The sequence below is a fragment of the Balaenoptera acutorostrata genome, chromosome 2, assembly GCF_949987535.1.
Source record: "Balaenoptera acutorostrata chromosome 2, mBalAcu1.1, whole genome shotgun sequence".
Lineage (NCBI taxonomy): Eukaryota > Metazoa > Chordata > Mammalia > Artiodactyla > Balaenopteridae > Balaenoptera > Balaenoptera acutorostrata.
Genome location: NC_080065.1, coordinates 3908193 through 3922231, shown reverse-complemented (window position 1 = coordinate 3922231; position 14039 = coordinate 3908193). Strand labels below are relative to the sequence as shown.

The 14039-nt window shown below is 61.6% G+C and overlaps 1 protein-coding gene across 2 annotated transcripts; it reads left to right on the top strand.

The window, feature by feature from the left end:
• The first annotated feature begins 504 nt into the window (after positions 1 to 504).
• Positions 505 to 13677, top strand: CLPTM1L (CLPTM1 like). 2 transcript variants are annotated; one of them, XM_028168897.2, is made up of 17 exons: positions 505 to 916; positions 1304 to 1404; positions 2394 to 2583; positions 4081 to 4226; positions 5349 to 5427; positions 5721 to 5838; positions 6049 to 6143; positions 6643 to 6727; positions 7666 to 7769; positions 8694 to 8759; positions 9710 to 9760; positions 10553 to 10635; positions 11125 to 11159; positions 11663 to 11718; positions 11820 to 11864; positions 12565 to 12680; positions 13184 to 13677. In XM_028168897.2, the coding sequence occupies exons 1-17, from the start codon at positions 755 to 757 to the stop codon at positions 13266 to 13268; spliced, it is 1617 nt and encodes a 538-aa protein (XP_028024698.2). In that variant the 5' UTR covers positions 505 to 754; the 3' UTR covers positions 13269 to 13677. The 2 variants fall into 2 exon arrangements, with proteins under 2 accessions (XP_028024698.2, XP_057397359.1); XM_057541376.1 differs by having other exon boundaries at positions 4078 to 4226.
• The last annotated feature ends 362 nt before the right edge of the window (positions 13678 to 14039 follow it).

Below are 14039 nucleotides of genomic sequence, written 5' to 3'. Positions count from 1 at the left end.
TTTCATTTAGAAATGCTGTGTTTTTCTTCAAAGGCGCCCCTCTGGGGGTTCATATTTAAAGATGACGGAAATCAACACGAAAGGGTCGCTGACTTTTGTGAGCCTATTTCTTTTCTCTTCCATTTTTCACGTTGACATAACGCCAGACTCAGAAAGGCTGAGAACAGCACACACCCCCTCCGCGTCTCCAGCCCGGCTCCTCCGCGTTCACACGCCGCCTCGCCGTTTGACCTGGGGGCGAGGGTCCCTCCAGCTTCTCCGGTGGGGGCGGCGCTAGGGAGCCCTGCGCCCCCGCCCTCCCGACGCCCCGCCCCATAGGTGCCCTCGGACCCGCCGAATTCCCACCGCCCGGACCCCGCGGGGTACGCCGGGAGGACGGCGCAGGCGGGTGACGTCAGCGCCGCGCCACACACGCAGGCGTGCGCGCGTGCGCGGCGGCGGGGGTCTACGCTTCCCAGGGGGCCGCGCGGCGCGCCCACTTCCGGCGGGCGGAGCGGGCCCGGAAGCGGCGCACCGGCTAATCCCGGAGCGACAGGTCGGCGGCGGCGGCGGCGGCGGCGGCGGCGGCGGGAGCATGCCGGGAGGCTGGCGGCCCGCGGCGCGCGGCGCGTTCTTTCCCCGGCGGTGGCGGCGGCGCGCGGCGGCTCTCGCGTGAGGGGCGGCGGCCGGAGCGGCCGGCAGGGCGCCGGACGGGCGGGCGGCGGGGCCCGCGGCTGCGAGGCGGGCCGGACCGGGCGGCGGCGGCGGCGGCGCCATGTGGAGCGGCCGCAGCTCCTTCACCAGCCTGGTCGTGGGCGTGTTCGTGGTGTACGTGGTGCACACCTGCTGGGTCATGTATGGCATCGTCTACACCCGCCCGTGCGCCGGCGACAGCAACTGCATCCAGCCCTACCTGGCGCGGAGGCCCAAGCTGCAGGTGAGCGCGGGGCTTCGCACCTGATCTCTGACCTCGGGCTGGGCGGGGCCGGGCCCTTCGCACCTGAACCTGACCGGGACTGGGCTGAGTCCTCTCCTCCCCGCCCCCGAATCCTAAAGCTCCTGACCCCGCACGCTGGCCCCCGTGCCCCTCTTCACCCCATCACAAGGCGTCCAGAGTCCCTGTACCCCTGCCCCGTTCATCAGCCAGCCACACACTTTAGCAGGTTGTTCCTTTGCAGCAGGCGCGTCCCAGAGCCTCCTGTCACCGAGCGGAGGTGTGTCCCTTGGGGAGTTAAGATGCACCTTTCCCTGTGTGGCTGGTCAGGTCTCTGTGTGCTTTCTGCCAGGGGCTTTGCCCAGCTGACTTTCTTGATGTCTTTTCCAGCTCAGCGTGTACACCACCACACGGTCCAACCTGGGTGCCGAGAACAACGTGGACCTAGTCTTGAACGTGGAGGACTTTGACGTGGAGTCCAAGTTTGAAAGGTATGGTTGTGGACAGGGTGACAGGCAAGCGTCATTGACGTTGAGATTGTTGACAGGTCAGCGTTCTGCGCGTGAGGAGGGCACCACGGAGAAGCATCACCGGCCGTCTCGTGCACAGTAGAGCGTTTCATTGCAGGCGTGTGTGATACACACACAAGCAAACTTTGTTATACTTGAAAGTAGCAGATGCCGAGTTTGTCCTTTAGGAAGTAGCTTACCCAGCATCTGACAGCCGTGGGATACGGTGCGGCCCTGGGGAGCTTCCAGAGGAGTGGGGATTATGGTGGGGACTACATGGGGAACAGAGCTTACACACGCAGTTTCCCACAGAAAACAACTTGTGTTTTCCTGGCAGAAGTGGTTCAGTTATGTCATCTAGAAGGGAAAAGGGAGGGGGACGGAGAGAAGAATTTAGCAGAAAATCATAATTAAGTGAAATGTAACTTTACAACAGAGCAAGCAGGATAAACGTTGACGTCTGTAGAGTGACTTTTTGAACTGTATTTAAGCTATGGTTCTAGTTTCTTAAATTCTAGCAAGTTTAATTTTAAAGATGATGTGTTTGTCACAAGTTCTCTTCTTCCCTCTTCGTTGTCTGGGAGGCGTCAGAGTGAGCACCGGGGTGCATGGCGTCTTGCAGGATACACATCCTCTAGCCGCCCGCCCATGTCCCCTCAGAGAGCTGCTACAGGGGCGGGGCACACACGTTTGGTGTTGGCCCCCTTAGCCTGTGACCTCAGCGCCCGGAATGCAGGCCTTTCGGCTTTTGGGCAGCTGCCGTGCTTTCAGGGTGTGTTCCATAAATGTGCGCACTCAGGACTTCAGTAACGTCCAGGTAGCTGGGTTTCGTTTTCAGTATTTCTCAGCTAAAACTAGTTGGCTTTGGTTTGAAACAACATTTTTTATGGAAATATTTGCATAGTCTCTATTCTGTGTGCACACACAACATAATGTGTGCATGGTTGAAGTCATCATTTGTTTTGTTGCAGGACGGTCAATGTTTCTGTTCCAAAGAAAACCAGGAACAACGGGACGCTGTATGCCTACATCTTTGTCCATCACGCCGGCGTCCTGCCCTGGCACGACGGGAAGCAGGTGCACCTGGTGAGCCCGCTGACCACCTACATGGTCCCCAAACCGGAAGAGGTCAACCTGCTCACTGGGGAATCTGCCACGCAGGTGAGTGGTGCTGGCTGAAGGAAACCTGCTGACCCCCTTGTAGTTCACACACACATGTCTGCACGTACAGTTTGCATCTGGCGCTAGACTGATGCTGGGAAGTGAAGCGATCAGATGTTATTGGCACATACGTTTTCAGCTCAGTAACTTCTCATGGGTTTGCAAATAAATTTATGTCAAATTAGTGACATGCAATTTAAGTAGTTCAGTGATTTTTGTTTTTTATTTTTTCTGACTGTGCCGTGCGGCATGCGGGATCTTAGTTCTCCAACCAGGGGTCGAACCCGTGCCCCTTATAGTGGAAGCGTGGAGTCTTAACCACTGGATTGCCAGGGAAGCCTGTTCAGTGACTTTCTTTACCCAGATTCCTTCTCAGGCCACAGGACCTCTCAGCCCCCAGGGAGCGTGTGTGCACCCCAGTGGGTCCAGGGCAGCCCCTTCCGCAGAGCTCAGCTGCAGTCAGAACTTAGAGTTGGGAGACACTGCACTGTGTGTAGGACAGGACAACGCTTGAATGTTTATTCTAAGGATATTAACTCAAAATTATGAAAAAGGTGTGTGTGCAAATTGTATCTTGTACACCCATAGAAAACTGTACGTACAGCGAAAGGCTGGAGATCGCATACGCGGTCATTACCGCAGTGGAGGGTGGGACAGAGGGATCCTGGTATTCGGGTCCGCGTTGAATGCAAGGGAAGTCATCCACGCCAGGGGTGGCAGCTTTCCGGGATGTGTCTGCAGCTGTCTCGTGTGTGTCCTTGGAAAGACTCCTCAGTTCTGTTTCCCTGGGGACCGCACGACACTGCCTCATGGGCCTTTCTGGGGTGCCAGGCGGTGGTGTGAAGGGTGGAAGGAGTCTCTGGAACTTACAGGTGCTGCATAAACGTTAGCTATCGCTACTCCTTGGAAGGCTGTCTTTAGTGTAAATATTAGGGCTAAATTGTAGCTTTAGGGAGGACATAAATATTAATAGAATGACATGGTTCACAGAGCTTCTCAGTGAGATCTGAAATCAAGACTTCCCAGCCGGGCAGAGTTTGTTTCTGAGTTCTGTAGCTTTAGGCTTGTTCCCTAGACGTGGACATGCCCCTTTCCAGACAGCTGGGTGGCGCTGGTTTAGAAGCACCTCCCTTCAGCCTCCTTGCAGAGGGCGGGGCTCTCAGCTCCAGCACCTCCTGCAGATGTGCCGGAGGCTTGTCCTTCTCGGGATCCCGGCTCCAGACAAGGGCCCGAAACAGGAGGCGGTGAGATCCAGGACCCCATGGTGCGAAACAGCACCCCTTTGGCGTCTGTTGCGAGAAGGAAGTGCGGGTATGAGAGTCGGGGAGCTGGCAGCGTGGGTCCTCCCGTGCCCCGCTGGCCCTGCTTCTGGTTGTGCTCTCGGCTCGTGGGCTGTTCCGAGATGAAGGTGCCAGCGCCCTGCTGCCTCAGAGCCCCCCGGCCCCTCCCACCCCAGCCTTGGTCTTTTCCCACTAAGTCAGCCTTTACGTGTAGCAGCAGATCGAGGCTGAGAAGAGGCCAACAAGTGCCCTGGATGAACCCGTGTCTCACTGGAGACCAAGGCTGACCCTGAACGTGATGGTGGATGACTTCATCTTTGACGGGGCCTCCCTGCCCGCAGACGTGCATCGGTACATGAAGATGTAAGTGCCGCTGGTCTGGCCGCTGAGCTGAGGCCCAGACGGTGGGAAGGCCACCGTAGTTCATGTTCACTTGCCCGGCTTTGCGCGTCGCTCGTTCACTCCCTGAGCGGACAGCAAAGGGGTGACCTGGTGGGTGGGGGGTGGAGGGATTGTGGCCGGCCAGAATCCTAAAGCAGATGGGCCGCACCCGCGTTCCTGAGCCCTCTCTGTGACGAGGGGCCTGCGGTGCTTCCTGGAGCACCCCAGCCTGTCCCTCCTCCCTGGGGGCCTTGCTGATCACGGCTGCCGCCAGGACATGGAAGGGAAACGATGACACGGCAGGCAGTCATCTTGCTCTTTGCTCTTGGCGAAAGCTGGAAGGGAAAATGGAGAGCCTTGATGAGACCCTGTCACTTTGCACCCTGCACAGGAGGTTCTGTCCTGTCTGCGTCCTGTTAGCTCTGACTCGATTACCTTTGCTTAAAAATTGATTGTTAGGTTGTTCTGTCCCCATCACTTGCTATCGTAAGCATGACTGTTAAAATTGACTGACTTAAATGATCCCGTGTCTCTACACTTCAGGGAGCCCCCCTGTGAGATCACAACTTGTCACTGGGTCGTCACATAGCACCTAGAAATGGCTCTGATGAGAATTGTTTCCTTCTTCAGTTTTCAGTGGGTCCTGTGGTGGTGTCATGAGGTTTTCCCTTTTGTAAAACTAAAGTCTAATTTCTGAACACGTGATACATTCACATGGTTGAGAGTGTGAAAGGCACAGAAGGGTCATGGGGTGAAGGCCAGGCGTGGAGTGTAGATGGCTATTCACTTCTCAGCACGTCGCGGGCTGCCCCGTGTCGGCGCACACGCGGCCCCTTGCTTCCCCTCGCGTCCTGAGTGGTGTCCCACTGTGCGCCTGGTGCCCACCTCCTCACCCACCTCCTCCTGGTGGCAGCTGTGCAGGGCAAGAACGTAGCTCATGGCGCCCCTGCTGCCCTGGGCAGGCGTGTCCTGGGACTGTTGTGACCAGAAGCCACTGAAGGTGCGGGGGGATGAGTTCTGTGAGGCAACCCCTCGTCTTGGGGCTGCCTTCAGTCCTGGGGGCACGGGAGCTCGCAGTGACCTTGAAACGGCTCTGACCCCCAGGGTCCAGCTGGGGGAGGCGGTGCACTACCTGCCCATCCTGTTCATCGATCAGCTCAGCAACCGGGTCAGGGACCTCATGGTGAGTAGCCAGGGCTCCCTCGGGCCTGTGCTCGGCTCGGCCACTCGAGCGGGCCCCCAGCTCCTGCCCAGGAGGCGCCAGCGCCCGGGGCTGTGGTCGCGAGAGATGCGTAGGGCCCGGGTGGTGGGCGGGAGGTCAGGGTGCCAGGGCTTCCTGGGGGGGAGCGCCCTGCCGGTGCTGCGAGCTGGGGCTGGGGCCCCACGGGAGGGGAGGGCAGGGCAGGGGAGACTTGGCCTTGGGTCCGAGCAGAGCAGCGTGCGTGGGGCTGGGCTCTCACGGCGCCCTCCCCGCAGGTCATCAACCGCTCCACCACCGAGCTGCCCCTCACCGTGTCCTACGACAAGATCTCACTGGGGCGGCTGCGCTTCTGGATCCACATGCAGGACGCCGTGTACTCGCTGCAGCAGTTCGGTGAGGCCACTGGGCGGGCGCCCTGGGTTCAGGGGGTCAGTCCAGCCCGGGAGCCCCGGAGCCCGGCTTCCATTCCTCCTGTGAGATCATCCCCCTTGAAAGGCCACGTTTGGCCCGAGGAGCTCTTCCTGCTGATGAGATGTAGCCTTGCCAGGGCTCTGGTGTGGGGTTGGCGGCGTCCGTCTCACGCAGGGTCTCTGTCCTTTGCAGGGTTTTCAGAGAAGGACGCTGACGAAGTGAAAGGGATTTTCGTCGACACCAACTTGTATTTCTTAGCGCTGACCTTCTTCGTGGCCGCGTTCCACGTGAGTGCTCCTGGGCCCTCAGCGGGGCCTGCCCCCCTCCCCCGCTCAGGAGAGGGTCTGCACCTCGCGCACCAACCAGCTGAAGGACCTGGGGCTTCGTCTGCTGCTTTTGGAAGCTGTTTTGAAAACAAATCCAAAACCAGTGAGATCAACGAATGACTTTGCAAAATAAGCCTGTCCTTGTGGGTGGTATGGTGTGGCAGTTCAGAGAGTGACGGATCAGCCCTGCCGGGAGAATCCCTGTTAGACACAGCGGCTGGCGGCTGCTGGGGAAAGCCAGCCTGGGGGCTCGGGGTCAGGGGGCGGGGATGAGGCCGCGAGGCACGGGCGCCAAGCTGCAGCCGGTTCCCAGGGCCTGGGAATTGGCCGCCAGTGAAGCCAGGTCTCGCCAAAGCTGTGCTGGGAGACACGGGTGTTACTGAAAGGCCAGCATCTCAGGTCGAGCCCGGGCTTGTCTACACAGCTTGAGGGGCTCATCGCTGTCCTGTTTTCTTTGCAGCTGCTTTTTGATTTCTTAGCGTTTAAAAATGACATCAGTTTCTGGAAGAAAAAGAAGAGCATGATCGGAATGTCCACCAAAGCAGGTAGGTGCGCTCAGAACTTGCCCCTGTCCCCAGGACCTGTCCCACCGCGGGCTGATACAGGCAGGTGATAAAGCTCGTTTTGAAACCTACAGTTTGTGATCACCCGTGGCCAACATGGCTCTTGTTCGGGAGGGGCTTTTAGATCCCCTGTGCTAGCAACCCGGGAGGGTGCTGTCTCCGCAGTCGTGGCGAGCGTCACAGAAGCCTGGGACCATGGAGGGCAGGTGACACGGATGCTGATTCTCAGTGCCCGTCTGTGTCGGTTCACAGTCTTGCTCGGCTCCCAAGCTGGGTCTCCAGCAAGAGACGGTTCTTTTTCTCCTGCGGAAGTGACACCCAAGTGGGTGGTCTGGGATGCTGGGTTGGCCCCCGAGTCCAGAGTCCATGTCTCGGGGTCTTCTGTCCTGACCTCTGGCTTCCTTGGAGGGGAGGGTCCCTCGCTGAGCCCTCCTGCCCCCTCCTCTGGCCTTTTCAGGCTGTGGCACGAACGGGGCTTGTGGGCCCCGGGGCCTGAGCTCCTGGCGGGGAGCGCCCTACAGGGAGTGTTTCCACGGCTGTGGCACCTCCTAAAGCACAACCTGAAAGGACGAAGTGCAGCTTGTAAGGGACAGCTGCAGGCACCGCAGGGCCAGCGTGAGAGCAGGAGAGCCTGGGGTTAGGGCGCAGGATCCCTGTCAGGAGCCCATTTTCGTAGCACGCCTCCTGTGCCTTTCGTGCCTGTGAGTGTAACTCACACGCGTTCACCTGCTGAGCTTGCCTTCCGTTGGGTCCGTAGCCTTTTGTAATCATTTTGCATTTCCCGTCGCCGCCTGTGGTCCGCGGTTCCTCTTTAGTGGACAAAGCGGGAGAAGCGGTTAGAGAGCTGGTGCGCGCGGGGGCCGTGGGCGAGGCGCGGTGGGGCAGTTCCCCGGCCTCAGCACGGCCCGGTTTCTCCCCAGTGCTCTGGCGCTGCTTCAGCACCGTGGTCATCTTCCTGTTCCTGCTGGACGAGCAGACGAGCCTGCTGGTGCTGGTTCCCGCGGGCATCGGAGCTGCCATCGAGGTGAGCTGCCCGCCAGGGCGCCGGTCTGAGCGCGTGTCTGGGGTTCCGGGGCCCAAGCGCTCGGCGCGGTCGGCCCGCGTCGCTGCCCAAGGAGCGGCCTCCGGCCTGGCAGCCGGGTGAGGGCGCGGCTGCCGCGGCTTCTCGGGCAGCGCTGCCGACGCCTCCACGTGTCTCGTGGCCCAGAAGCTTCAGCTTGTCCCGTCCGTCCGCGGGATGTGCTGACACGGTGGCTGAAGCCCGTGCGGCCCAAGCCCGTGCGGCCCTTGCTGCGCTGGACGCCTGCGAAGCAGAACGTGTGATGCAGGGGCAGTGGAGGGGGCGGCAGGCCTCTGACACCACCCTGACCGGGACCCTCGGCCGTGCTCGTATTCCAGGGCCCCTGCCAGTGGGCGCTGGCTCACACGGCTGTCGGGCTGGGGGCTGCGCCGGCACCGCCCATCAAGGAAGCGCTGGCGGGACCCCCTGTGGGCACTAGGCACCACGCGGAGCCGACCTCACGGCCGTGGTGCAGGCCCCACCTTAGGGAGGGTCCCGGAGAGACCCGGCCACAGCGGGGCGTGGGGCTTGGGGTCCCCCGGGGAGCAGAGGAAGGTGCCAAGGCGAATCTGGAGACGGGCGGGGCGGGGCGGCAGTGCAGGCGGGCTGGGCGGGGGGATGGCCCCACCGACGCCATCTCGGTGGTCCCGGGCAGGTGGTTGGGCCCGCGTGGGCGGGCAGACTGGGTGGGTGTGGGCTGGAGGCCAGGGGCCGTCCCGGGGCGTACCCGCCGGCGGGCGTGAGGGGCAGTGGGTAGCTGAGTGGTCGGGCTGGGCTGGGGCGGGAGGGGCCTGAGCAGCCGATGCCCTGGTCAGTCGCCATCCGAGCAGCGGGTCCCGGCTTCTCCCTGGTCCTGGAACCTGAAGTGTGGGCTTTTCACCTTCTCAGCTGTGGAAAGTGAAAAAGGCCTTGAAGATGACTGTCGCCTGGAGAGGCCTGAGGCCCACGTTTCAGGTAGGGACCCAGCCGCATCCTCTCGGGGATCTGTCACCTCCTCCCGCTTCTCCCAGCCCACCTTCTTCGTGTTTCGGCCAGTCTGCTCGTGCAGGTTGCTGATGTGTTTCCTAGTTGCGTCCTGAGGAGATGCAGGTCTCCGTGAGGGCAGGGGATCGTCACGTGGTCACGTCGCTGACCTTCCGACCCCAAGAGCAGCTCGTCACCTGCAGAGCGGCGGGGAGACGCAGGGGCGTCTCGGGGCGAGTGGGCGGCTCACCGCACCTCTCTGCTGCTCTGCCCACGAGCCTCCTCGGCTCCGATGCACCTGGGGTCCCCAGTCGTAGACCCAGCACCTCCGCCTCCGTGAGCAGACAGGACGCTGGGCGGCCAGGCTCAGGGGTGGCACTCCCCACTCCTGCGGGGGTGTGATGCCGCCACGTGACAGCACAGTTCCTAGCTCCCCGAAGAGCTGCCCTTCGGTGTGGAATTTCCTGGGCAGGTGCGGGCGGGGGCTCGGTCGTCAGTGTGAGGTTTACGGTCGGGCAGCTCACTGCTTCCTGTGACAGGCCTTGGGGTTTATGACGCTCCAGGTTTCCAGGTCAAGGGCAGGTCACTCGCAGACAGGGTGCAACTTCCCTTGATCTGAGTCAGCCCAGTGAATCCACTTTGATTTAAGAGCAGTGTCTTCACTGCAGAACTCCACGGAACTGGGAACAGGAAGCAGCGCGGGGAGTGAAGCGCAGGTTGATGGCCCTGCTTCCGCCTCGTGTCCCACGCGGTGTGGCTCGCGGGTTGGGGCCATCAGGTCCTCTGCGCCCCCGGCTCTGAAGCGGGGGGGCTGCCACGCCTGGGCTGAGCGTTCCTGCCTCTCAGCCCGCAGCCCGGTCCCTCCTGCCGTGGCAGCCAAGCTGAGCCCAGATGCCTGCCTGGGCCGCGATGTAACGTGGTTGTATTGAATTTTGTTGCAGTTTGGCACTTACAGTGAATCTGAAAGGAGAACGGAGGAGTACGACACTCAGGTGAGCGGTGGTCTGGGGCACGCATGCCTGCCTGGAGGTGGTGTCCTGGCTGCAACCGTCCCTGTGGAGAAGCTGTGTCCTGGAGACAAGGCCCCCAGGGAGCCGGCCTGCCTGCCTGGGGTTTCTGACCCGGGAGGGAGCCCAGGGGCTTCTCTGTTTCCCAGCCCCTGCGGGCGCCCGTACTGAGTGCTATACCACCGGGAGATGGCTTATTCCCGGTGGGCGGCTGTGGGGCTGCGAGCTGAGCCTCTGTCCCTGAGACGTGGTGACCCCACAGGCTCTGCGTCCTAGGCCATCGGACTCCCCCTGCCAAGGGGAGCTGTGGTTTTCATTTTGAATTAATACACGTTTCCCGAGCAGGGATGCTTTTATGTTCTGGTTTGATGGGCATCGACCGCATCCCAGTTTTTATTGGGTTTTTGATAAAGTTCAAATCAGAATTAAGGGTGATGCACTGCGTTAGTTGGAAGGCAGCCCTGAACTCGGAGTTCTGGGAGCATTTCTTCAGAGTTCTTTCCAAGACGTTTAGTCATTGCTCTGCCCTTGGTTGGTCTGTCAGTTTGGCTGTTTTTCGCGGGCCGGTATTGTTACTGTTATCTCTGCTGTGCGGTCTTCATGGTGGACGTTCTGTGGGGTTTGCACAAATGCTCACCGACACACGTCCTCCACACAGACTAGCTTAGCTGCCCTGAACGTCCTAGGTGTTTTCCCCTCTTTGTTAGTGAGTTCCATCGAGAAAGTTTCCGCAGGTTGGATGGTGGAGTCTCACTGGACGTGTTCTGTTCCCCGTAGGCCATGAAATACTTGTCGTATCTCCTTTACCCTCTCTGCATCGGGGGCGCCGTCTATTCTCTGCTGAACGTCAGATACAAGAGGTAGGACGTCACCCTGCTACTCTTCAGCTGGAGCCCAGGGTCACGGGCTGGGCCAGCAGTGGGGCCGGCACTGGGACGCCCCTGGGCCGCAGTCCTGGGCCTGCCCGCTGCTGCTGGCTCTGCGCGGCTCTCTCTGGTCCTTGCGGGGTCGGGAACGCTCACGGGAGCGGGCCTCGGGCTTGAACACACTGCCCTGGGCCAGAGGGGCCGAGGCGTCCACGGGCATCCGTGGTTTCCCGTCTCACTAGAAGTCGTGAAAGAAAGTCCGTCGGTGCCGAGTCTCTGCCCTCACCTTGGTGAGGGCTCCTGGGAAGCCGCTCCCCGTGCAGGTCGCCCCCGGCCAGCCCGCAGGGTCCCGGGGCTGTGGGGAGCAGACCCCAGCCCTGGGGCTGGCGCTGGAGGGCGTGCGGGCGTGTGTGGGGCTCGGCGGATAGCAGAGGCCAGCGCCGGGGCCTGCGGCCTCCGCCATCACCTGCTCCTCCCTTCCAGCTGGTACTCCTGGTTGGTCAGCAGCTTCGTCAACGGTGAGTCCTGGGTCTCCCGTCTCAGAGACAGCATTTGCAGCGGGTCACTTTGTCCCACCGCTGCATGGCCCGGTGTGGTGAGAGGTCCCCGTCAGGCCCCGCCCTGCCCCGTGCTCTCCTCTCCGGGCCCCGTGTTGCCTGCTGGGCCCGCGGGACTGACCGTGGGCGGTGTGCTCTCCGTGGGATGGTTGGGTGCGGGCAGTGAACCCCGCTGTCTTAGGGCACCCCAGAGCCCCAGCCCCTAGCCCTGTGTCCTGGGAGGAGCGCCCGCCCACTGGGCTCGCCCTGACCGCGCTACCGCCCTGCAGGCCAACAGGGCCGTGCTCGCGGGCTGCCGTGTTCACCAGTGTGGACAGGGGCCCTGTCTCAGCCCCGCGGGCGGGGGGCGGGTGGTTCACCGCAGGACGGGGCTCTCGGGCGTGGGGTGTCAGGTGGTCGTGAAGCCGGGGGGGCGGCCGCAGGCCCGAGCACGGCACGTTTCCACGCCGCGTCTGTCTCCTCAGGAGTCTATGCCTTTGGCTTCCTCTTCATGTTGCCCCAGCTCTTCGTGAACTACAAGGTAAGACGCATCCCCGCGTCCCCGTGCCGCCCCCCGCGTCCCCGTGCCGCCCCCCCGCGTCTCCGTGCCGCCCCTGACGTGCTCTGTCTCCCTGTCCCCAGATGAAGTCGGTGGCTCACCTGCCCTGGAAGGCCTTCACCTACAAGGTCAGCGCCTCGCCTGCACAGGGCCCTCGGGGACTTGTCGTCAGGCTGGGCCGTGCATCAGGCGGCCCTTCTGCGGAACAGCGTCGGGGGCTCCTTTAAGACATAGGGTGCCCTGCGGCGACTCTGAAAGGCCACGCTTCTTTGTCACAGCGGCACAAGGTGTTCTCCGAGTTAGAGCTGTGCTGCTTCTTGCCAACAGGCAGATGCCCTTGACCCGGTGGCCAGTGTCTGGGGTGCTGGGTCCGTGTCCACCCAGACGGCGGGTCCAGTTTCCCGGGGCCGGGCTGGCCGAGGGCTGTCTTGGTGCATCATGCCTTGTCCCACACACACAGGCGGGGACCACACGGCCCTCCGGTGCTGTTGGCTGTGAACTAGAGCGAGCGGCATTGGGGTGGGGGAACGGTTAGAACATCCTTCTGTCTTCGGAACCGACTGGCCGTTCTCGGGCAGGCCGGCACCGTGATAGCCAGGCTCCCGGGTGGTGCTCCTGGGTCCCATGTGCGGAGAGCAGGTGGGATGCTGGGCCTTGGGGTCTGTGCAAGGGGGTACCCTGGGCGTCAGCCCCCCCCTCCAGCTGGCTCCTGCTTCGTGTGGTGGCTCTGAGGTCACTGTGGGCGGCGCGAGTGCAGGGAAAAGACCGCGTGCCTGGGTGGTCCGGGTGGGCGCTGGGGCCCTGTCTCACGGCCTCGCCCGCCCACAGGCCTTCAACACCTTCATTGACGACGTGTTCGCCTTCATCGTCACCATGCCCACCTCCCACCGGCTGGCCTGCTTCAGGGACGACGTGGTGTTTCTCGTGTACCTTTACCAGCGATGGTGAGTGCCGGCCTGAGGTGCTGCTGCCCCAGTGGACTCGCTCGGGCCGCAGACCCACGCCTGGTCCTGCGGGGAGAGATTTGCGGGTGGCGGATGGGGCCTGGCGCTCTGGTGCCGGAGCGCTGCTTTCTGTCTGATTCGATCGCCCCTCGAGCGCACGGCTCTCCTGCGGCGTGAGGGTCGCTCGCAGCTGCTGTTCAGCAGAGCCGGCCGGAGGAGCTGCCTCAGCCCGGTGCTGCACGGCGGGGGCCCGGGCTCAGGTCCCCTGTGGACGTGTCCCAGCCCTGCCTCTCCCTGGCCATCACTGTCCTCGTCCTCTCATCGGCCTCGAGAGCAGAGCTCTGGCCTGACCATCACAAGAACGTCAGGCGGGCACGAGGCCAACCCGCACACACCTCTCCCGTGGAGAACCGACCGTCCGGGTCTTGGCTGTCGAGCGCCCAGGACACGCGCGTGTGCCTGTCCAAACCAGCTGGCGTGACGCACGCGTGGTCTCGTTGCAGGCTTTATCCCGTGGATAAGAGCAGAGTGAACGAGTTCGGGGAGTCCTACGAGGGGAACCCCCAGCGGAAACCCCACGCAGACTGAGCCCGACCCTGGCTGCTCGCAGCCGCGCGGAGGCTGTGGTGGAATTTCTGACGTCACGCCCCTGCGTTGCCAAAACCCCGAAAGTCCCTCACGTCCCCGGGTTCCGTCACGCTGTGTCCAACGGGAGCTGGCAGCCCTGCCGCCGCCGCCCGCGTGGACGTCTGTCCGGTGGCCGTGGCTGTGGGAGCGTCCGGTGCTGGCGGGGGCTGCATCGTCACTGCCCTGCCCCCACCCGGGGGAGTCGTCTCGGGGCCTGTAAACAGTCCTTGAGGGGATATCAGATGTCTCTGAATCCATTCCGTGCAGACTCTGGGATCAAATGGCTTTTTTCCTTTTTGTTTAAAATTTGACTATTTTAAGGCTTAATGTATGTATGTTTCTATTTTAAAATAAATTTCTCTGGCTGTAACACTCTTTTTGATCTGGTATAACATGTAAGGTTTCAGATGCTGGCGTTTACCCCATTCCCGGAAATGAACGTGTGATGTGGTTTGTCCATATGTTTGTTAAAAGGAGCAAATTTAAAGAATCTCTCAGGCCAGGACTGTTCTTAAAATGCCTGCGTCTGGTATTGAAGCCTAAGCCATCACAGTCTTGAGGGGTCAGGTGGATGGGGTTTTGTTAGAGAAACGCCCTGGGTAGCGCAGAGGGAGAAATAGGGCAGGAAGGCATCTTCCCTGACAGGACAGGGAAGGGTGAGGTCTGGAGGGTGCCAGGACCGAGTCCTGTTCAGTGAGCTTAGCTCCTGAGGGCCAGTTCTCACCGTGAGTG